Source organism: Medicago truncatula, chromosome 6, assembly GCF_003473485.1.
Source record: "Medicago truncatula cultivar Jemalong A17 chromosome 6, MtrunA17r5.0-ANR, whole genome shotgun sequence".
Taxonomy (NCBI): domain Eukaryota; kingdom Viridiplantae; phylum Streptophyta; class Magnoliopsida; order Fabales; family Fabaceae; genus Medicago; species Medicago truncatula.
In genome coordinates, this window is record NC_053047.1 from 29,119,404 (window position 1) to 29,144,485 (window position 25,082).

At 37.5% G+C, this 25,082-nt stretch overlaps 2 protein-coding genes and 1 non-coding gene across 3 annotated transcripts; 1 reads left to right on the forward strand and 2 right to left on the reverse strand.

Moving 5' to 3' along the window:
• Positions 1-234: 234 nt before the first annotated feature.
• On the reverse strand, positions 235-6,968 carry LOC120576082 (uncharacterized). The gene is made up of 4 exons (XM_039827057.1): positions 6,629-6,968; positions 4,537-5,258; positions 2,703-4,326; positions 235-2,228 (listed from the first exon to the last, which is right to left on the reverse strand). The coding sequence occupies exons 1-4, from the start codon at positions 6,966-6,968 to the stop codon at positions 235-237; spliced, it is 4,680 nt and encodes a 1,559-aa protein (XP_039682991.1).
• Positions 4,781-4,887, forward strand: LOC112416119 (small nucleolar RNA R71). Its single transcript, XR_003006434.2, has one exon. It is a non-coding gene; the product is annotated as a small nucleolar RNA R71 (small nucleolar RNA).
• A 1,510-nt stretch (positions 6,969-8,478) lies between the features above and the next one.
• On the reverse strand, positions 8,479-14,717 carry LOC25497180 (uncharacterized). The gene is made up of 4 exons (XM_039827058.1): positions 14,502-14,717; positions 12,390-13,789; positions 8,796-10,256; positions 8,479-8,677 (listed from the first exon to the last, which is right to left on the reverse strand). Exons 1-4 carry the CDS (start codon positions 14,715-14,717, stop codon positions 8,479-8,481), a joined length of 3,276 nt encoding a protein of 1,091 aa, XP_039682992.1.
• Between the last annotated feature and the right edge of the window lie 10,365 nt (positions 14,718-25,082).

Genomic DNA, 25,082 nt, shown 5'->3' on the forward strand with positions numbered 1-25,082 from the left:
TTGGAAGATTTGGTTGTGGTGCTTGGCACGGCCGTGCTATGTTTAGCACGGGCCGTGCCACCTTTCTGGTTCTTGGAGCTTTGATTTTCTTGCGTTTCTTAATCGATCTCGGACATTTACCTACAAAATAAAGAGAAATAACAGGAAACAAAGAAAGCAATTAAATTGGTGGGTTGCCTCCCACGAAGCGCTCTTTTAACGTCACTAGCTTGACGAAGGTGAGGATGAAAATCCTTAAGGTGGGTCACTAAGGGTGAAATCAGCCACTACTTCATGTTCTTCCCCGGTATTATAGATTTTAAGTCGTTGGCCATTAACGGTGAAGGATCCGGTTTCTTCAGAAAAGATTTCAATTGCCCCATAAGGGTAGACTGTGCGAACTTTGAAGGGGCCGGACCAGCGTGATCGCAGTTTTCCTGGAAAGAGTTTTAGCCTAGAGTTAAAGAGCAGCACAAGATCACCACTTTTGAAATGCCTTTTGATGATTTTCTTGTCATGCCAGGTCTTAGTTCTCTCTTTGTAAATGCGGGCATTCTCATAAGCATCCATCCTAAGCTCTTCTAGCTCATTTAATTGAAGTTTTCTTTTGTCACCGGCTAAATTGGGGTCTAAGTTGAGGTTTCTAATAGCCCAATAAGCTTTATGCTCTAGCTCAACAGGAAGGTGACAGGATTTCCCATAGACAAGTTTAAAAGGGGTCATCCCAATGGGGGTTTTATAAGCCGTACGATAGGCCCAAAGGGCATCGTCAAGCTTATTTGACCAATCTGTTCTAGAGGTGGAAACAGTTTTTTCAAGGATAGCTTTAATTTGTCTGTTTGAGACCTCCACTTGTCCACTAGTTTGGGGGTGATAGGGTGTCGCGATTTTGTGCCTTACTCCAAGTTTTTGCAAAAGTTTTTCAAAGTGTCTTGAAATGAAGTGAGAACCGCCATCGCTTATCACAACTCGTGGCACTCCGAATCTAGGGAAGATGACCTTCTTAAACATTTTTATAACTACCTGTGCGTCATTAGTGGGGGATGCAATGGCCTCAACCCATTTGGACACATAGTCAACGGCTACTAGTATGTATTGATTCCCAAAAGAGGAGGGGAAAGGTCCCATAAAGTCAACACCCCAAACATCAAAAATTTCTACTTCAAGGATGTTATTCAAAGGCATTTCATTTCTCTTAGTGATGCTACCGGTGCGTTGACATTTGTCACATTTAGAGATAAAGAGGTGCACATCTTTAAAAAGTGATGGCCACCAGAAACCAGAATGAAGAATTTTGAAAGAAGTCTTTTGTGTACTGGCGTGGCCACCATAAGAAGATGAGTGACAATGAGTTAGAATACTACTTACCTCGCTTTCAGGAATGCAGCGCCTGAAAATCCCATCTGAGCCTCTTCGGAAGAGGTAGGGCTCGTCCCAATAATAGTGCTTGAGATCATTGAAGAATTTCTTCTTTTGTTGGTAGTTTAACTCGGGTGGTAGTACTCCTGCTGCAAGGAAGTTAACAAAATCTGCATACCAAGGTGCTTCAGTTTGTGCCAATAAGAATAGTTGGTCATCTGGGAATGAGTCATCCAGGGGTAACTCATCCTTATTGGCCTCCCGAAGTCGGGACAAGTGGTCAGCGACAACATTTTCTACGCCCTTTTTATCTTTTATTTCAAGGTCGAATTCTTGAAGGAGCAAAATCCATCGGATCAATCTCGGTTTGGCATCTTTTTTGTTTAGCAAATATTTTATGGCCGAGTGATCTGTGTAAACAATGATTTTTGATCCTACCAAGTATTGCCGAAATTTGTCAATGGCGTAGACAACTGCTAGCAATTCTTTTTCTGTCGTGGCATAGTTTACCTGTGCCCCATCTAGGGTCTTACTGGCATAGTATATGGCATGCATCTTTTTGTCCTTTCTTTGACCTAATACCGCCCCAACCGCATAGTCACTTGCATCACACATTATTTCAAAAGGCAAGTTCCAATCTGGTGGTTGTATGATTGGGGCGGTGATTAGTGCTTCCTTTAACCTGCAAAATGCCTGCAAACAAGAATCATCAAAGGTAAAGTCTGCATCCTTGAGGAGCAGGCTGGTTAGTGGCTTAGTGATTGATGAAAAATCTTTGATGAAACGACGATAGAATCCTGCATGTCCTAGGAAACTTCTAATTTCTTTGACGGAGGTGGGAGGTAACATTTTTTCAATAATTTCGATTTTTGCTCTGTCTACCTCTATACCTCTGTCGGAAACTAAGTGTCCTAGGACAATTCCTTCTCTTACCATGAAGTGACATTTCTCCCAATTTAAGACTAGGTTCACCTGTTCACATCTTTCCAAAACTTTTTCAAGGTTAGTCAAACAATCATCAAAACTAGAACCATGCACAGAGAAATCATCCATAAAGACTTCCATTATTTTTTCAACGAAGTCAGAAAAGATAGACATCATGCATCTTTGAAAAGTAGCAGGGGCATTACAGAGACCAAAAGGCATTCTTCTATAGGCGAAGGTCCCGAAGGGACATGTAAATGTTGTCTTCTCTTGGTCATTAGGGTGAATGGGTATTTGGAAAAATCCAGAATAGCCATCAAGGTAACAAAAATGAGAATGCTTAGCTAACCTTTCTAACATTTGGTCTATAAAAGGGAGGGGGAAGTGATCTTTACGGGTTGCTTTGTTAAGCTTCCTATAATCAATACACATTCTCCAACCGGTGACGGTTCTAGTGGCAATGGATTCATTTTTATCATTTTTAATGACTGTGAGACCACCCTTTTTTGGTACAACTTGCACGGGGCTAACCCATTTGGAGTCAGAAATCGGATAGATCACACCTGCATCTAGGAGTTTTAAGACTTCCTTTTTCACGACTTCTTTCATATTGGGATTTAGTCTCCTTTGGTGTTCAATGGAAGGTTTATAGTCGTCTTCAAGAAGTATCCTATGCATGCATAATGAAGGATTTATTCCTTTAATGTCGTCAATGGTGTAACCTATGGCTTTAGGATATTTCTTGAGGACATATAGCAATTTTTCAGTTTCTACTTCATCGAGACTTGCATTTACAATAACAGGATAAGTGGAGTTAGGGCCCAAGAATTCATACCTTAAATTTGATGGGAGAGTTTTGAGTTCCACTTTTGGTGCCTCCTTGGGTTGAAGTGTTGGTTCTTCTTTTACTAACCCCTCCACACTTAGATCTTTCATTGGAGGAGTTCTATCTAACAGTTCTTCATAAGCTTTTGCCTCTCCTTCCAGTTTCGTACCTGCATTGTTAACCAAGCATACTTCCAGACCATCATGTGTAGTTGATGCTAAAGAGCATTCTTTCACGCAATGGTCGATTATGTCTATCATGCAACAAGAGTCCTTAATGGAGGGACCTTTCATTAGTTTAGCCAGTTCAAATTCAACAGTTTCCTTACCTACATTGAAGGCAAGCTTGCCCTTTTTTACATCAATGATAGCACCTGCGGTGGCAAGGAAAGGTCTTCCCAAAAGAATTGGTACTTGGGTGTCTTCCTCCATTTCCATTACAACAAAATCGGCGGGGATGTATACTTCTCCTACCTTAACGGGGACATCTTCTATGATTCCAGCTGGATACTTAACAGAACGGTCTGCTAGTTGAAGGGTCATCCTTGTTGATTTAAGTTCCCCTATGCCCAACCTCTCATAAAGTGATAAGGGCATTAGGCTGACACTGGCTCCTAGATCGCACATAGCTTTTTTCACAACTTCCGACCCTATGACACAAGGTATGGAAAAACTACCTGGATCTTTAAGCTTTGGTGGCAATTTATTCTGGATGATGGCACTACATTCTTCCGTAAGGTTAACCGTTTCACTCTCCTCAATCTTTCTTTTTTTTGAGAGGATTTCTTTCAAAAATTTAGCATATGTGGGCATTTGGGTTAGGACCTCGGTAAATGGTACATCAATATATATCTTGTTCATCATCTCCATGAATTTTTTGAATTGCTCATCTAGCTTTGATTTGGCAAACCTTTGTGGGAAGGGGATTTTTGGCTTAAAGGGGGGCGTTGTGTTTTCCTCAACTCGTGGTTCCTCTCTTTCTTCCCTGGTTTCCCTAGTTGGTGGCTCACGGATCTCTTTCTCACTGTGATCGGTCTCGGTTCTCCTTATGGGGTCTTCGAGTGGCTTCCCACTCCTAAGTGTAACAGCATTCATTTTATTGGGGTGGCCAGCCTTACGAACTACCTGGGAGAGTTGAGTTTCGGAAGTTTTGTTGTGAGAATAGATGGAGTCTATCTTTGTTGTGAGAGTAGCGAGAGAGTTGTTCAAAAGTCTAGTTTGGTCCTTGAGCTCTTGGAGCTGTTCGGATTGTTTAAAAAAATAGTTTTCCATTAAAAGTTCAATGTGAGATTTTTGAACAACTCTTTGGCTATTCTGAACAAAATTCAACTGCTCAACACTACTTAGGTTGCAATCGGTGTTGGAATGACTAGATGGGCTACATGTTTCACAAGGGGGTGAGAAGATAGGTGCGCTCATACGATCAAGTCTTTGAGATAATGCATTCACCTTGGTAGATAAATAGTCAATGGAAGAGGTTTCGTTCATACCTGCCTCTTTTACAGAGGGTGAAGGATCGACGGTTTCTTTTTCTTCTGTCCATTGGAAGAGGTTTAGAGCCATGTTCTCAATCAACGCATAAGCTGTTGTGAAATCCTTGTTCATTAGGGCACCACCTGCAGCTGCATCAATGGTCAATTTAGTGCTAGATGTTAGACCATTATAAAAGGTATGGATGATTAACCAGTTTTCTAGACCGTGATGGGGGCAACGTCTAAGTATTTCCTTAAAACGTTCCCACACATCGAAAAGAGATTCCCCGTTCATTTGAGTAAATTGGTAAAGCTTTCCCCTAAGTTGGGCAGTTTTGGATGGGGGAAAGAAACGGCAAAGGAACTCTCGCCTCAGTTGGTCCCATGAGGCAATGGACCAAGGCTTCAAGGAGTTAAACCAATTGCTGGCTTTATCTTTTAGAGAAAAAGGGAAGAGATGTAGCCTGACGGTTTCTTGGTCGTCTTTGCAAGTTACACTAAGTCTCCAAAAGGTTGAGATATGCAAGTTTGGGTCCTCGGAAGGTGATCCGGAGAATTGGTTTTGTTGTACTAGAATTAGTAGTGCAGGTTTTATTTTGAAGTTGCTACCTTGAACTGTTGGATAGACTATAATAGTGCATGGCTCATCCGAAGAAGGGATCGAATACTCCTTAAGAGTGCGTTCCTCAGCCATGTTATCTATTATTTTTAGGTCTCCCAAATCAGGTATAGGAAGAAAGAAGGAAGAAGTTAGTGGTAAAAGGAAAATAGGGGAGAAGAGGAGGAGAAAAGAGAAGAGAGTTCTAATCACTAAGAAAGAGTTAATTAAATTAGTTTACTCCCCGGCAGCGGCGCCAAAAACTTGATGAGATAAAACCGCAAGTGCACGGTCTTACCGAAGTAGTAATAAAAAGTATCGTTCCGACAGGGAGTAGTTTAATTTAGTTAACCTTTAGAGATGATTAGAAGAGAGAAGAAGTTGTATTGGGGGTTTTTAAACGGTTAAAGATAATATAATAAAAGAGCCTTGGGATCGTTGGTTTCATCTAGATAACAAGTCCTTCTCAAACCGAAACCATAAGCTTATAATGTTATGTTAGACCTAATTTCTCAAGACAGTTTCTCTTATGTTCCTCTAGCAACCAAGCCTATTTCGCTGACTTGATTACTATTGGATTTTGGTTCCTCTAACAACCAAGCCTATTTCGCTGACTTGATTGTTATTAGTTCCCTTGAAGATCGAAACTATATGTCTCAAAGATTGCAAAGCCTATTTCGCTGACTTTGCAATCCTTGTCTGAATTCACTTGTTCGAATATCAAAGCTCCACTTTCGTTTTATGAATTGATATTTGGAATAATGGACGAACAATTATCAAACCCTCCACTTTCGTTTCCACAGTTTGATAATGGTTAATCCATGTTAAGACGGTGAATTCAGATAAGAAATTAGGGTTACATAAGATTAAGGCTTAGGGCTTGGTTTGATTAGGATTATGTCATTTAGACTTATCCAACAATCCCAAGACAAGAAGAAGTCTACTCACTCATGTTCATCGTAGACATGGGGGAGAAGAGAGAAAGCATGAAAGTAAAAGACAAAGAAATAAAGGAAAAGAACTTTATTTAGAAAAGCAAATGTCACTTATTGTATTCCAAGTAAAGATGAATATTAGTGATGGCTAGCTACTCTATTTATAGTACACAATTGACTTAGAATCTAAGCAAGTATATTCCTAGAATATTCCTCGGTAGATTGTGCGCCAAAATAGAATAGCTTGGAGTCAAAGCAAAAGCAGCAAAAGACATCTGGAGGGTGGCACGGCCGTGCCAAGGCTAGCACGGGCCGTGCCAAGCTTCTGACTTGTGGGGAATATATTTTGCTTCCCAATCTTCATGTTTTTGTGTCCAATCTGCTCCAAATCCCTTTCTTTTGCTCCAAGACTCTTTCCATCAAATATTCCTTCCTGAAATATAATAAATTGCATTTTAAAGTAAACTATCCTAAAAAGGAAATAATACTAATATAAATTCATATAAAATCTAAACTAGAAAGCATATTAAAATAACATATAAATGACTCATCACACCCCGCCCTAATTCGTTCCTCCGCGTTAGCTCCTCGCAGCCTTTCCTCCGCAAAGTAGTTCTCCATGTCAAGCGGGCTAGCAAACCGATCAAAAGCATTTGTTCTTGCAAGAGAACTCTGAGGGTAACGCTCAGCTGCCTCATAAAAAAGCTGACGAAATGATAGTGGTGGCATCCAGTCTCTAGAAGAGACATCTTGGGCCCAGTTGGCCATAGCATACGTGTACTCAGCAAAATAGGGTGGAAAACCCTGCTGCTGCATCTGAGAGGGGTGTACCTGAGGAATGTGATGCTGCTCCATCATCTGAGGATGTTGTTCCATCTTCTTATGAAGCTCTTTGTCATATCTTTCCTACTCCTTCTCGAAACCATCCATAACCGAATCGGATATAAATCTCAAAGATTTCACATAAACATCAATAGGTTCGACAGGAACATGAGCTTCCTGACACAACTTGTTTATCAAACAACAATGACCCAGCGTATTCTTATCTGTTCGGACCAGCTTCCACAAACTATCAGCCATCAACTCTGCCACACCTATATCCTTATCAGAAATTATTGCGAGCAAAATTATCACGCGATCTCGTATCATCTCAGCTGTTGATGATGTTTGCTCAATCACAGTTAGAATAAATGACGCCCATGCTTTGTACTCTGGTAAAAAATCAGCAGTGTTAATTCTCTGAGGTCTATCAACAGGTCCTATCCATACTTTTCCATCTCGCATCAACCCCACAAGCAAACGATCCCACTCTGCTCGAGTCCGGAAATTATCATATCCTTGCTTATGATGCTTCACATCACAATTTTCTATATCCCTCAAACCAAGTATTCGCATAATACTCCTGTTATTGCACTCCACCCTCTTTCCTCTCACATAAGCAAACACACCTTTCTTATGAAATGCATTAGCTAAGAACTCTAAGGCGATGCTCGCATTACTCTCTTTAGTTACCATGTTCACAATCCCATCCCACTTCCTTGCTTGAATTAGCCACACAAAGGAAGGATGCCTCGCCAATTTATCCATAGAAATACCCCTTTCCTTGTTAAAAACCCTCTTTTTGATAACATTGAACCTCTCCTCTGCTATCTCCGACACAAACCTTTGGTAAAGTGGAGGGTTAGGTGGTTGCTGAGAAGAGGTACCAGAAATTGTTGTTCCTCTCCTTCTTTTGGTGGGTTCTTGAGTTTGGTTCTTATCTTTGGCCATGGTTGTTGTTGAGATATGGGTTTGGAAATATGAATTTTGGGGCTAAAGTTAGGGTTTGTAGAATTGATGAAGTTTGAGTGAAATTTGTGGGAAGGTTAAGGTTGTGTGTTATGGGTTAGTGAATATGATGTTTGGGCTTGACAAAGATGAAGGTTTAATGGAGATTTGGGTTTGGTTGTGTTGAGGATGATGAAGGAGAAGAAGAGGGTAGTGATTTTCGGTTCTAGAGAAATTTTGGCAGAGTAACACTACTTGAGGGAAATTGAGAAGAAGAGAATCGGACAAGAGAATTTATAGAGGGAGAGAAAATCGGCCACCGATTTCAAACTATCGGGCGTCGATATTTGTCGAAGCAAAAACAGTTTTGAGTGGCTGAAAATCGGCCACCGATTTTTAAACCCCCTTTTTTTTTTTTGAAAAATCGGGCCCCGCTTCTGGACGCTCGGCGGCCGATTTTTTTCGGACAAAAAATTTATTTTTTGAGTGTGGACTTAGAAAAATATTTACAGTCCACATTTTTGAGCGAAGGTTAAAAGAAATTGTACCTATTAGAAAATAGTGGGTTGCCTCCCACTCAGCGCTTCTTTACCGTCACTAGCTTGACTATAGACAACCTTTAAAGGTCTATCAGCACAAGTCCCACCCTTTCAGTAGGTAGGCCACCGCCAAAGTATGGCTTCAACCTTTGAGCATTCAACTTGAAGGTGTCTGTCTCGTTAGCCTTTGCCAACTGCACAGCTCCATATGGAGAAATACTTTTTATCACAAAAGGTCCTGACCATTTCGATCTGAGTTTTCCGGAAAACAACTTCAACCTGGAATTAAAAAGCAAAACTTGTTGCCCAATGTTAAACTCTCTCCTCACCAGTCCCTTATCATGAATTTTTTTTTTTTCGCTCTTTATAAATAGCAGCATTTTCATAAGCACTCAACCTTATTTCCTCAAGCTCATTTAGCTTCAATAGCCTCTTCCTACCAGCTAAGGTCTGATCAAAGTTAAGGGCCTTAATAGCCCAGTATGCTTTGTGCTCTAATTCCACAAGGAGATGACAGACTTTACCATAAACTAACTGATAGGGTGACAACCCTAAATGCGTCTTGAACGCGGTTCTATAAGCCCACAGAGCGTCATCTAATTTTCTAGACCAATCCTTCCTAGAGGCAGCAACAATTTTTTCAAGAATTTGCTTCAACTGCCTATTAGACACCTCTACTTGCCGACTAGTCTGAGGGTGATAGGGAGTAGCAACTTTATGCTTCACATTGTATTTGACAAGCACATTTTCTAAATATTTGTTGCAAAAGTGCTTCCCCCCATCACTGATCAAGACTCTAGGGGTTCCAAACCTAGGAAAAATATTCTTCTTCAAAAAGTTTACCACAGTGTGGGAGTCATTAGCGACACATGCAATTGCTTCGACCCACTTGGTGACATAATCAACACAGACAAGGATATACAAGTGAGAGTAAGAAGAAGGAAATGGTCCCACGAAATCGATTCCCCAACAATCAATGGGTTCAATTTCTAAGATACCATTTAAGGGTACCTCATTCCTCTTTGAGATATTACCTGTTCTTTCACACATGTCACAGTGTCGGACAAATTCATGGCAATCCTTGAAGAGTGTGGGACACCAGAACCCACTCTGTAGAATTTTGGCGGCTGTTCTTTCACTACTGTGGTGGCCTCCAAAAGCTGAGTTATGACAGTGCCACATTATGCTCTTTGCTTCCTCTCCTGCAACACAACCTCTTATTAACCCGTCAGTGCTTACCTTAAATAAGTAAGGATCATCCCACAAGTAGTGGTTTGCATCCTTAAAGAATTTCTTCTTCTCCTGCCAGCTTAAGTCATCAGGAATTAAATTCCCGGCCTTAAAGTTAGCCATGTCAGCAAACCATGGCCTTTCTCTCACGTTGAACAATTGTTCATCTAGGAACTCAGCCATTATGGCCCCCTCTTTGCTTGTAACCTCTTTGTTCTCCAGTCTAGAGAGGTGGTCAGCTACCACATTTTCAACTCCCTTCCTGTCTCGGATCTCTATATCAAACTCTTGCAGAAGCAAGATCCATCTCAACAAACGGGGCTTTGAATCCCCTTTTGTCAGTAGGTACTTTAACGCTACGTGATTTGTAAAAACAATAACCTTGGAGCCAATTAGGTAGGACCAAAATTTTTCCAACGCAAATATTACCGCAAGCAATTCTTTTTCAGTTGTAGAGTAATTAACTTGATTTTCATTAAGAACTTTACTTGAGTAATAAATTGCATGGAAAAATTTCTCACGACGTTGGCCAAGCACTGCTCCAACCGCGTAATCACTAGCGTCACACATGAGTTCAAAATTAGAATCCCAATCAGGAGCAATGATTACGGGCGCAGTGACCAACTTGCTTTTAATCAAGGTGAAAGCATTAAGACAATCAATATCGAATTTAAACTCGGTTTCCTTGACTAAGAGGTTACAGAGGGGCTTTGCAATTTTTGAAAAATCTTTTATAAATCTCCGGTAAAAACCGGCATGCCCCAAGAAAACTTCTCACCCCTTTAACATTAACGGGAGGTGGTAGATTTTCTATAACCTCTATCTTTGCTTGGTCCACATGGATGCCTTTCCCACTTATTTTGTGTCCCAAAACTATTCCTTCAGTTACCATAAAATGGCATTTTTCCCAATTTAAAATGATATTAGTTTTGGTACACCTTTTTAGGGCATCATCAAGGTGTGACAAGCATTGATCATAAGACTTACCAAAAACAGAAAAATCGTGCATAAATACCTCAATACTTTTCTCTAACATTTTAAAGAAGATGGAGAGCTGTCATACCCCAATTTTTAACCTAAGAACCTACATTCATACACCCTCTGACCCATAATATTCTCTGGTTTTCAGAGAAACATTCGGCAGAAAGGTATTTTAAAATACCTCATCTTTGTACCGATTCCGACTCTTCTTCTCACATTTTTATTTTTTTAGTCTTTTAGTTTTATCTTACCTTTTATTTTCCATCTTTTAATTTTATTTTACTTTACATAATTTATTTTAATTTGTTTTTATTTTATTTCGTATTAGATTTGTTTTTATTTTATTTTATTTCTTTTTAATTAATTGGTGCCCAAAAAAAAACAAAGTGTCAATAGGTCCAAAAATAAAATGTCCAAGGTCTAAAAAAATTTCAAGTCAAGTGTCAACTTTATCATTTCTTTTTGAAAATTCACCATAATTGTCCATCATTTCCATTAAACCAATTTTCCTTTTTTCATCAACCTCTCCACCTATAAATATAGCCCTCATTCCACACAATTTCACACACCAAAAGTTCTCTTGAGTTGTCAAAGAACTTTTCTCACTTCTCCCTATTTAGCTTGTGTTGACGAGCTATTCTTTTCCTCTCCCTCTTTTTTTCTGTCCCTTCGGGAAAGTCCCTTCGGAATTTTGTCCCTTCGGTTGTCCCTTTCTTTTATTTTCTTGCATTTTATTTCTTTTTAGCATTTTTGCAATTTATTTTATTTCTATTTAGCATTTTAATTATTGTTATTTATTTTCCAGCAATTAGAATGTATTTAGGTCCAATGTAAATATAAATGAGAAAAGTATGTGGGTGTGTGTCCTTTTATTTCTTTACCACCTTAGATATATCAAAAAAATGAAAAAAAAATTAGATTAGGGATTTTGTGGTGATCCAACGTCACCACAAAAATCCACGTGCTTTTATTTTTATTGCTCCGTTAGTTTAATTTTCATTTATTATTTCAAAAACAACAAAAACATGCAAATAATCAAAATCACAAAAATATTTTCATAACAAACCTTGATTTCAAAATCAAGTGATCCTTTTTTTCTTTTATTTTTTCTTAATCAAACTTTCAATCAATTTAATCATACCTTGAGTCCATTTTCTTTTAACTTAAAAAATACAAACCTAATCTTATTTGCCACTTGGCTTTTATTTTAAAACATTTTTTTTCAAAAACTAATAAAAAACACAAAACCAATCAAACATCAATTTCTACCACGAACTACGAGGTTTTGATCCCTCACGGGTACGTAGGCAAAGGACCATGTCCTTCCAAATCAATAAAAATGTAGATAAATTAGGCCTCACTTTCCTTTTGTTTTAATCACTACTTTAATTCCTTCTTTTTAAACAAAAAAAAGCAAGCAAGTTGATAGCACATTAATTAAATAAAATCAAGAGGTTCTCGTAGAATACTACGAATATAAAGGGTGCTATCACCTTCCCTTTATGTATCTAACCCCCGAACCCTAAATCTCTTAATATAGGGTGTTTTGAACGTTTTCCCCATAAAAAAATGTGTTCAGTCGTGGACAGAAAAGTGAGTCAAACGCTAATCAAATGGCTTTGACCTCCGAAAAATGACGCGACAAGAGCATACACATTTGGAAGGTCGCCGGTTCATTCTACAGCCCGAATGACATTCTTCTATATGCAAAAACCCCAAATGGACAAGTAAAAAAGTGATCTTCTCTTGGTCTTTTGGAGCCACATCAATCTGATTATACCCAGAGTACCCATCTAAGAAACAATAGAAAGCTTGTCCCACCAACCTCTCCAACATTTGGTCCATGAACGGTAGCGGAAAATGATCTTTCCTTGTGGCTTGATTTAGCCTTCGGTAGTCTATACACATCCTCCACCCAGTAACCGTCCTAGTAGGAATCAATTCATTTTTGTCGTTAGCAACCACCGTCATACCTCCCTTCTTAGGGACCACATGTACTGGACTCACCCATGTACTATCTAAAATAGGGTAAATCATGCCAGCATCTAAAAGTTTCAGCACCTCTTTCTTGACCACTTCCTTCATAGTTGGGTTGAGTCTCCGTTGTGGTTGGACCACAGGTTTAAATTCAGCATCCAGGTGTTTCTTGTGCATACAATAAGCTGGACTTATACCTTTAAGATCAGAAATTTGCCATCCCAAAGCGCCTTGATTCTCCCTTAACACCCTCATTAATTTTTCTTCTTCAAGAGGTGTCAACGTACTACTGATAATGACTGGTTTTGAGGTATCCTTGCTTAGACAGACATACTTCAAGTGAGAAGGTAGCTCTTTTAATTCAGGAACTTTAGCAAGGTTTCCTCCTTCTTTTTCTTCTTTGGCTGTCTCATTTTCATAATGTGGGATCAAGCTTTCAAACCTTGTGTACAACAGTTCTTGTTTACTAGCTGCAAGTTGTTGAACACACCCTTCTACCTCTTGACTCATGTCTTCATCATTGCTTTCAATCGAATTTACAATAACCCTTTCTAAAGTTGGAGCTGGAGACTCCTTAGTTGTGGTTTCTTCAACAATATGATCGACCACATCAACTCGATAACATTGAGGATTTTCACTTTTATGTTTCATAACTTCAAAAATATTAAACACAACTTGTTCATCTTGAAAACGAAGCATCAATTCTCCCATCTTCACATCAACGAGTGTTCTACCGGTTGCTAGGAAAGGTCTTCCCAACAACAAAGGAAGTTCATCATCTTCCTCCATATCAAGAATCATAAAATCAGCAGGGAAAAGTAAATCATTCACCTTCACTAAAACATCCTCCAGCACTCCATAAGGATAAGAAATAGAACGATCAGCTAAAGTAAGTGTCATCTTTGTGGGTTTAGGTTCCCCACATCCTAGCTTCTTCATCATGGCTGAGGGCATAAGATTAATGCTAGCCCCCAAATCACACAAGGCATTTCCCACGCTTACCTTTCCGATGGTGCAAGGTATGGTGAATGCACCTGGGTCCTTAAGCTTTAGAGGCAACTTCCTTTGGAGTATGGCACTACAATTTTCAGACAAAGCTTTGTTTTCATCATCTCTAGGCTTCCTCCTTCCGTTCAAAAGATCTTTCATAAATTTTGCATAAACAGGCATTTGATCAAGTGCTTCACTGAAAGGAATATTAACCTGCAATTAAGTGAACAGCTCCAAGAACTTCTTGAATTGGCCTGCCTCTTTCTCCTTTTTCTTTGAGTGAGGACAACTTGTTTCTTCCCATTCTCTTCAAGCAGTTGACTTTTAGTCTTCCTTATAATAGAGTCTTCATCAATCAGTTTCTCACTCTCTCTATTTTTTTTCTCCCTCTTTATTTTTTTTCCTTCTGTTCATTTTCAACTACTTCATCATTTGTTTCGACTACTTCTTGTTCATTCTCCTCCACCACAACTTCTTTCTTTTTTTTGGTAACCTTATGAGCTAGAGGTGTTAATACTCTTTTACTTCTCAATTCAATAACATTGCAACTCTCATTATTCTTCGGATTGTCTTAAGTGTTGCCTGAGAATCCTCCTTTGGTATGTTCAGCTAATTGCTTCGCCATCTGCCCAATTTGGGTCTCCACTAATTTCCTTGCTGCCTCATTATTTTTTCTTTCAGCTTCTTGACTTTTCATGATGTTTTCAAAGTTTGATTGAGTCATTTTCATGAAACTTGCCATTTGCTCTCCTAGTGCAGAGGGCTTCCTTTGTTGTTGCTATTGAGGATTAGGTAGCAGAGGATTCAAAGTGTTATTATTTGAGTAGCTTAAGTTAGGGTGCTTGTTAAGACGTGAATTGTAGTATTGGTTGGGCCTTTGATAGTTCCCCATATAGTTAGCTTCCTCACTAATTCCTTCAGGTACACACTCTCCATTAGCATGTCCCTCACCGCATAAATCACACCTGATTGCCGCCACTTGTTGTTTGTTGGCCAAAGTGTAATTATGAAATTCTCTGGTTAGAATCTCCAATTGTTTGTTCATGGTTGCTTGGTTAGCTAAGATTGCGGTTTGGTCACTCACCCCAAACACTCCTCTTTCTTTCTTTTTCACATCAGCACGATAATCATTGCTAGCCATGTTCTCTATTAGGGCCTGGACTTCATGGTCGGTTTTACTCTTTATACTACCTCCAGCTGAGGCATCTAAGAACATCCTAGTGTTGTGTGTTAGCCCTTCAGTGAAGATTTGGAGGTACTATTTCTCAGAGAACTCATGGTTAGGGCATCTCTTAAGAAGCAAATTAAATCGCTCCCAAGCATCATATAGTGACTCACTCTCCCCTTGCCTAAAGTTTGAAATTTCCATTTTCTTATCCCAATATTTTGACATAGGAAAATATTTTTCTAGGAATTTAAGCTCCAACTCTTCCCAACTTTGAACGGTTCCATTGGGTATAGTTAGTAACCAATCCTTTGCTCTACCAGTTAAGGTGAAGAGAAACAACCTAAGTTTCTTCTGGCTATCAGTCACAGTGGCTGGGGGTACACAAAACTCACATGTTTCAGCAAAGCGGCTCAAATGTTCATGCTCTCTGACCCATCTGTTGAAGCAAAAATCTTTTTGATGAATGTTTTAATGATAACAAACCTTGTGGAATAAATGATAAGTTTTATGAATGCTAATCTACTGATGTTTGCCCTTGAGTTTTTGTTAAAAGAACAAGAATTACATAAGTGGATAAGCTAGAAGCTGTAACACTCCTATTTCTATTAAAGCAATTAAACATGCGAATAATACATTTATTCAAGAAATAGAGATTACGTCTTATTCAAAATTCAAAAAAAAAAAAAAAAAAACGATAAACATGTATATAAACTTCAACAGTTGCAGCGGAATATAAATCAGAGTGATCAAATATATACATGCCATGAGCAGATAAACCATATCCCAAAGATAAATCTCAAAACCCAAACATAAGGGTAGTCATCAACAAAATCATAATCCAACGAAAAATATAAACAACCTAATCTAGACCGACGCGACAAGCCTAGATCAGAGCCGACACGACCCGATATCGGAGAAAGCTCCCGATATCCCAAGCAAAGACTCACCGAGCACTACTCCTGCACAATGTCTACTCACCCATACAGGCAAGTAGGCGGTTAAAACCACTGGGGGGTAAGCATTACATTATCATAATCTATATAACAATTAAATCAAATAATATCATGTACTTGAATAATAATAGTCATGCATAAATACTTATATCACAACTTGATAGCTCATATCAACATATATCAATCACATGAGTAATTATCCACTCATAAATATTCATTCACAAACATCAATCATTGAGCAATCATTATCAACATTCGTTCATCTCGTTTCATCACCAATCACATATTTCACATAGGACTCATGCTATGATATGCACTTATTGACACATAAATGCATGTGGTACCGAATCTCCAAAAAGGTCGTCACCCTAATCCAGATCTCAAAAGACCTCTGCCAGGCCGAAGCCCTATAACGAATAACACATCGTATCCAGATCTCAACAGATCTCTGCCAGGCCGAAGCCCTATAATGAATAAAACTTCATTTCATCTCAACTATGATGCATGGACATGTATAAGGACTCGAAAATGCGACAACAATTCACAATCTCAAACTCAATATATAGGACGACACCCAATTATATTGATTATCTCCACAACATTGCATTACCAAGGAAACATATCCACACACAAATAAATCAAAGTACTCATCATCACACGTCAACATATTTATCAGTAATCAACAATGTCATCCAACATCAATCACATGATTTTCAATAATCAACAAACATCACTCATCACGTTTGATTTTACCAATTCAAGAATTCTTATATTCCAAGCAATTAGCATACGTTTCTCACGATAGTCCTCATACCTCAAACATATACATGCATACTCAATTATTCACTCTAAGTACCTTGTTAAACCCAAATTCAAGTTTGGAAAAGTTCCACGGCTCAAAGAAAAAGTTATGATAAGTTTTCACAAAAATTCACATGACCCATGTGTAGTAATTTGATCATAACTCAAGTTCTAAAAATTATTTGGACGTCAAACCAAAGCCATTAGAAAGCTAACATAATTATCTAAAACTTTCATGTTTACACCAAAAGCCAATTCAAAACAGAAATAGGTGAAAAAGACACAAGAACGCGGAACAGGGGTGCTGGAACTGGCCACGGTTGCTTCTTAAAAAGCTTCTGGCATGCTTCTGAAGTATGCTTCTGAAGGGTGGTTCTGAAGTATGCTTCTGAAGTGTGCTTCTGGCCTGTTCGCTTACAGCTTTTCCAAAAAGTGCATTTTTCACCATTTCGCGCGTAAAATGCAAACCGTTAATCGGATTTTGATGTCGTTTTCACCTACACGATCCTGACACATGACTCTAACATAATCTATAAAAAATTTCATGTTTCAACCATCCCAAAAGTCATTTTCCAAAACCTCACATAATCACTTATTGGCGAAAACGCTTAAACATCGACATTTCACACGAAAAACTCATTTTCTCCCAAACGACTCAACTAACATAACCACAACATGAAAACAGAAATTCTCATAGGTTCAAATCATCCAACAATAACAAAATTTCAGTCAACAACCATATATATATCAAAAAGTTCATTTTGGTCCTTCACATGAACACTTAACTCAACTTCACCAATTTCACAAAACCACCAACAAGAATTTATTTCTCATCATCAATCCACAATTAAGTATACCCAAATCATAATTCACTTACAATAGCATCAGTTAACAATAACCACATCAATGGAATATGAATCACATCTCATTTCAATCAAAACATTTCAAATTTCATCAATTAAGCATAATTTCATAACTTAACATTTATACATACTTTGAAACATGTAATTTCACCCATAAACATACCATAATCATCAATTCATGCACAAGAAAATAGCATCACAGCAAGAGCACGAATTTAACAACAATTGTTCATCAACCCATTTTCATACAACATGAGAAAATGCAAAGATTGTACATGATTATGATAATAACTAACCCCCATACCTTTGAAGATGATTATTCCTAACCCTTGCTTCAATTCAGCTCCTAGGTCACCCAAATTGATTCCTCAAGCTTTCCATTCAACACTCTTGTTCTTCTCTTCACTTCTCTCTCTCTCTCCCTCTCTCTCTCTCTAGGAAAATGTTTTGTGAAGTGAGTGAAAGATATTTTCTATGACAACCCTAATGTTATCTCCCTTAATGGGCTCAATACCAAATTCTAATGGGCCTAACTCATTCTAACATAATTCTAAAAAGTTTCTATACACTCAACGGTAATTACTAACAGCGGTAAAATATAACGAACGGTCACTAACGGTAAAAACTAATCACTACACTAGTAACTTAGTAAAATAAGGATTCTCACTAAATATTAAAACGATTCTCACCAAAATTACCATTTTACCCTTATCCGCCAAATGACCAAAATACCCCTCTAATACGGTAATCCATGTAAATGCACCCGATGACAATAAAATGCACACAATCACAATTAATCACACAATAAAAGTAATTAAAATAAATCTAGCTAAAAATCGGGCTGTTACAGAAGCCACCCACATTGATAAGTGCATCATATCTACTTAACAATGAAAGAATGAGTATATCATCAGTTGAAACAACAAGATCATATCTCCATGAAGATTCATAACTCAAGAATCATGATGGAAGAACTTACATCACAAGCTACATAAGAATGTGCTTGAAGTTATGTGACAAAACTCACATTGAGTTTTATGATTATATGATTTGAAGATCCACCATGGGTAAAGAAGATAAAAGGGAATATGAATACAAGTTAGGAAGATTCTCAGAACCTCCTCAAAGTATCACACTTCCAAAGCTTCTGAAGATAAGAAGTTCAGAATGTTCATATGAACAGAGTTCAGAATGTTCATATGAATGGAGTTCATAATGATCATGAACATAAACCAAAATATTTCTAGAAATCATAAAGGATTATTTCATGGATAAACAAGAATATTTAAAGTCATCTATTACAAGCAATATAGAACAGAAATATTCTTTTGGACTTCAAAGAAAGAATCATCTTGTTTGTCAAAACAAATGATTTCTCCTTTATATCCTTCAAGTAGTCTTTGAAGGAAATAAATAGACAATCTTCATAAGGTTCAAAGTGTTGTTCAGAAGAAACATTCCCTTTTATCAAGAAGAAACATTCTGAAGTTCATATGTATGAACCCAGAAGGAGTTCAGAAGGTTGTTCAGAAGGCTGCTCAAAAGGTTCATTAGAGCAAATGCATAAATCAATGTCCACACCAAGAACATTCAAGAACAGATATGACATGAACATATCTTATGAAGACAATGATTTTGACTTTGGATCAATAAATCATCATAGGCATCTCTGGTGATTAAAGGATTAATGGACTTTGATAGTTCTTGGTATTTGTGCGTTCTTGAGTGATTGACCAAGACACAAACAAAGTTTAAGGCATATCAAGATACAAAGAATCAAAGGACATAAAGACCTAAGAACTCAGTAAGAGTTCAGAAAGTTAAAAAGAGTTCAGAAGGTTGGACATAGTTCAGAAGGTTGTTCATGATGAACATCAAGAACCAAGCCCAGAAATTCATGAACCAAATGAAGAACATGCAAGGTTCACGTGACTTAAATAAAAGCCCAGTAAAGTACATTGACTAAGATCAATTAAGGAATAAAGGCATTTATTTGATTAAAGTCAAAAAGGACATCTTCAATGTTCATTCAAGACTATGAACATTTGAAGTACAAAAAATTAGGAATATTCCATTAAGAATATCATCCTAGATGTTTTCCATGCTGCACTTCATAAATGTTTCACTATTAGGATTTGATTACATCAATTAAAAGTCTTACAAATCATCCTAAGTGAAACAAAAGAAACATTCTGAAGTCCCATGAGTTGAGAATGTTCGTTCCTGCTCCATGCTTTTTCTAACATGAACAGTACAGTAGTTGAAAAAGAAAATCGCAAAGTCAAAAGCAAGATCAGATCTGATTCATCAAGATCTCGACACATATGGGAGTTGGTACTGTACAAAGCAAACCAAATCCCCTAAAGCATGGAAATGAAGTGACAGCTCCACTTTATGAGATCCTGCACTAGTTCCAAGACAGATTTCAAAGAAGATCTAATTCAGGAACATTCTGAAGTACGTCCAAGAACAATCTTCAAGAACATCCCAGAAATTCATGTGACATTCATCTGCAAAAGCCCAGATGCACATCTGACCGTTCATCCACATGAACCCATATGAAGATCATGAAGAACACAACAACATACTGTAGTATTCTCAAGAAAACAACAACATTCTGAAGTATTTCAGTTTGCCCAGAATTTCAAGTGAAAGTTGGTGGGTCCCAGGACACGTGGCATAAGACCAGTGGTCACTCTCCAACGACTATAAATGATCAAGAACTCTATAAATAGAGATCGAGACCTCAGCATAATATGCACCATTGCAAAGCAACAAGAAAAACAACAAGAACATTGTTGTGAAGATTTAGCAAAAAATTGATCATCACAAAGGTTCCAAGAAGTCTTTTTAAGTGTAAATCAATTCTCTCTTATCTTTTTAAAGATAAACTTCTCCCTCCATTATTCTTCTTCTATTTGTTTCTCAAACATTCAAAATCCAAACATCTTGTAAAGTCTCATCTAGCTTTAGGAGTACTAAAGTGTTAATTTGAGCTTAAGGTGTAAAAGTCTAAGTGGGTAACTTAGCAAGAAGTAAAGAAAGTCTCATCTAGCTTTAGGGGTACTAAAGTGTTAGTTTGAGCAGAAGTTGTAAAAGTCTATGTGGGTAACTTAGCAAGAAAGTGCAAGCCTGCTGAGGCTTAGAGAATACAGTTGGCGTAATTGTTCAGGTGAACAAAGATTGTAAGGTGCAGGATTTGAGAGGTTATCTCAAGCATCATAGTGGAAACTCTCACAAGATTGTGAGGAGTGGACTAACTCACATTGGGGGAACCACTATAAATCTTTGTGCGTTCTTCTTCTCTTCCCTATACTCTTTATTTTCAGTATACACTACACACACAAACACATATGTATATTTAAACTCTTTCTGCATAACTACTTCAGAACGTTCTGAAGTCAGTTCACTAACTTAACTATTCCAAGTCCAAAACTTGAGAATCAATTTTAAGTTACAGGTTTAACTTGAGAATTTCTACTTCACCATCATATTGTTTGTCTCTCAACCCATTGAGAACAGTAGTCTTTATGTCAAAAGCAACAGGGTTAGCGGGTTGAAAAGTGTGAGTCAGTTGCCCACGGTGAGTTGCTAACCCATAGTCTCCCAATTTTGGTCTTGCTACAGGCTCTCCCATGATGATTGATTCAGGAGCAATGATTGTTTCAAATTCAACAATTATAGGATTTAGTATCTGTGCTCGTGCACTTGGTGGAACTGACTTTGACAGACTTAACAAACGGGCAGCTTTTCGATTGGCTTTCGCAGTTCTTTCTACTTCAGGATCGTATTGCAGATCGTCTGAACTTTGTCTACCTCGCATAAACAGCAAATTACCTTGGTAGCACTGCACGATGCAAAATAAATAGTGAATACTGATTCAATAAAAATTTTCTAGCAGAAATTTAAAAATTGCAGAAATCCTAATTAATAACACTATTGCCTCGTTGAAATGATTCAACAGTCCCCGGCAGCGGCGCCAAAAACTTGATAGAAATTTGGCAAGTGTACCAAAAGCTATCGAAGTAGTAATAAATTCGTTTCCACGAGGACTATATTTAGCTTCTACTAAGCAATTTCATTATTAAAAAGGATGTATAAATTATTATTGGTGCCCTAGGCAGTTGAGTTGATTTAGTAATAAACTAATTAAAAACAATAAAGAATTGGTTTTTAGAAAATTGAGAGAAGCATGGTTAAGTCCTTCGAATCCTCCGAAGCTCTCCTATGGTAATTTGCACTCTTAAATACAATCAATGATTATTTAGTATCACGACGGATTAACTTAGTAATTCTACCCAATCTCTTGACCTAGAATTCTCCCCGCAAGTGACAACCCCTTAATCTCTCAAGTGAATTCGAAACCATTAGAGGAATTAAACAAACGTTAATCCATATATCATAACCTAATAATGATCTATCTCTAGCTTGATTACTTAGGTTAAACCTATTACCTGGTTCAGAGTTAAAAGCCAGGGTTAGTGGTCATTCAATTTCTATGATCAATATGCATATTCATAAAGCTATGGTTAATAGTCTATCATAAACATACATAAGGCATTAAACACAAGGTAATATGAATAAAAACCAAACTTTCATTGATGTTCAAAAGAGTTCAACAAATTAGGGTTCCATAGGATTACATCAGATTCATCTCAGGAATTAACCACAAAAGAATTAGTTACTCATAGCGAAAGTATAAGCTAACTAACATAAGAAAAAGGATTCATACATGTGAAGAATGATTGACTCTTAGTTTTGATGGTTTCCCACCGGATCTCTCCTCAAATGCGTGGCCCAATGGTACGAAATCGGCGCCCGATTTATGCTTATCGGCGGCCGATTTATGTCGAGTTCGAAGTCTGCAAATTGGCAGCAAAATCGGTGGCCGATTTCCAAAACTTCCAACTTCATTTTCTTTGTCGTTTGTGGCGTGCAGCTTCATGAATTCCACTAAGAAACCCCCTAAAATTACATGAAAATTGTTCACTAAAAGAGTAATGACAGAATGTCATCACTCTCCCCCAATTTCACCTTCACCCACAATCTCAGCCGGCATTGATAAACAAAGCAGAGTTGAGCTGTGAAATCAATCCAATTCAGTTTTTTATCATCTTCTCAACCAGGTTCGTTCCTTTGTTTCTCTTGATTCTTATTCCTCTCTCTCAATTATCGATCCCTTTCCCCTTTCCTTTTCTAGGGTTTCTGTTTTTTTAATTAACAACCTCACCCTAATTCATAATTTACCTATCTCTCTCTCTAATTTGAAATTTTAATTTATTTGATTAATATTTAAATGAAGTATTTAGTATCTGTGCTTTTTGTTGAATCGGTTTGATTAAGTGTTTTCTTTTACCTAAACACGATCTTATTATTGTTTATCATGATTAATCATTCTAATTTATGTCGATTCTTTTATATCATTATTGAATAGCTGGGTTAAGTTTAATGTGTAACCTAGCTAGATTGTTTTTTATCAAGCTTATGAATATTTGATGCTTCTGATAAAGGTTCTGTTTGATTGCAAAACTAGGAAGTTGTTTAGCATCACGTTGGTTTGTCGCATCGAAATCACGTTGAGCTACTTTTTTTGGGTGCAGCCCTTCGGTTCTTGAGGGAAAGGTGTCTTGTAATTTGGAGTTCAGTGGTAAAGTTTGACCAAGAATTGATCTACTAAGAAATCAAACTCAGGTGAGCTACTGTGATTTTGCAAAAGCTACATAGTGTTTGCTTTTGCAAAGTTGCGTTTGATTTGGTAACGGTAACAATTTCTGATCTCAGATCTGTTGAATTTTGGTACTGTGGTGATTCACCTAATGATGAAAAAATTTAATTGCTCCTTTTTTTGTTTTGTAAATTTCTTGATCTGTATGGACAATTGGATTCATATACATATAGGTGAAGATGAATCTTGAATATTATATGTAAGGATCTTTGCTATTTTTTTATTTTGTAATATACTGGTTTTGGTTATGTTGTTGATGGATCTGTCAATTTTCTGTTACCGATTTATTCATTCTGTAATATTAGCAGCTCTTAGTTCTTTGATTTGGTTTAGGCTTAATTACACTTTTGGTCCTCGTGTTTTGGCCTACCCACGAAACTGGTCCTGCCCTTTTAAAACAGAACAAAACGGTCCTTCAATTATCATTTTTGTTGCATTTTTCGTTCTACCTCCTATTTTCAAACTCCAGAAACTCAGAGAAATGACAGTTTTAGGCGGTTTTAGACCTACCCCTATGCTCAACCATGAAAACAACAATGAATAAAACATGTGGGCACAAGGAATCTATTCTATTCAGCACACTAACCCACAAAAACCCTATTCTATTCACATTCATATTTTTCCATTATGGTGATTTATACTTGGTTCAAACATATGTTTAGTCGTGATAACTGTAGCAATATTTGGTCTTTGACATTATCTCTTCATTAAACAAAAATGAGGTGGTAAACATCAGTCTAGATAGCACTGCAGCGTCAGATGATTGAGCACAATTGGCATTTGATGAGTCAACATTTTATCCTAAGAAAATGTATTAATAATAGAGACATTTGCTTGAATATATTAATAATCTATCTCATATATAAAGATCTCAATCACCGTCATCTCAATCGCACTATGATCACTTGGGTTAATTATGTAAGCTAGATGAGTAGTTTTATGAGATTGGATTAGTTAAACTTTTGTAGTGAATGATCCTTATGTGATGAATGCATGGGCCAAAACATACCGAGATAACAAGCATGTGAAGTTTCTTGCTAATCGTTCAGCCATGTACACTCTTTCTTTCTAAAAGGTTAGCTCTCTTGTTTGAAAACCTCAAGTGTGAAGATTCGTAATATTGAAAATGGAACAGAATCCTTAAGGTCCTCTAATGAATATGTTTAATTTTGCTATGATATGTCTATCATTACCTATTAGTGCTGTTTTTAGCTTGTGTGTCTTGTGTTGATCTAGTACTTTAATTTTATAGTTATATCTGAGTTGTTATATTGAAGAGTTTGTGATTGGATGTTACTAAATAGGTTGAGGAATCTGATAAGGGCGTGAAGAGCACTAGCTATCGTGTGAAATGCTTCTGCACTTGAGTCGGCCCCTGCTGCATCTCCCCTTGAGAGGTAACATACCTCACATGCATTTGAATGGAACCCCTTTGTTACACATCCTTGCTATTGTTCTAACTGCTAATTTGGAATGTGGATTAACAATTCTGATTGCTAAACAAGTTCTAATCTTAATTTTTACAAGTTACTCTTATCTGGTTCTTGTTGTCTGCTTAGTCCTATTTTATCACTGAAATTAATCTGAATTTTGACGTGGGAAGGGGGAATTTCTTGTATGGGTGGGTCAAATTTTGGTACTTCCCCACTATTAAATTGATTTGATTATATCCATTAGAGGAAGCTTCTTTGTGCTCTGTACATTTGGTCATTAACCATCTTGGCTATGATTGAAAGGTAGTTCTTCTCTATATATCAAGGGACTAAATTGATGGTTGATGTATTATTGTTCATCTCTATGTTTATTATGCATCACACTGTGCTGTATCATCTAAAGGTAACCAGGTTTTGGGGAAAGCTTGTGCAGATGATTTTAGACCTCCGGTTATAGCATAAGATAAAATAAGTCAACCTTTTAGTGATTGTGTTTTCATTTTTACATAGTAGTTAGGCGACTTAGAGAAAGTGTAATGACAAAGAAGAGCCTTCGTATCCGG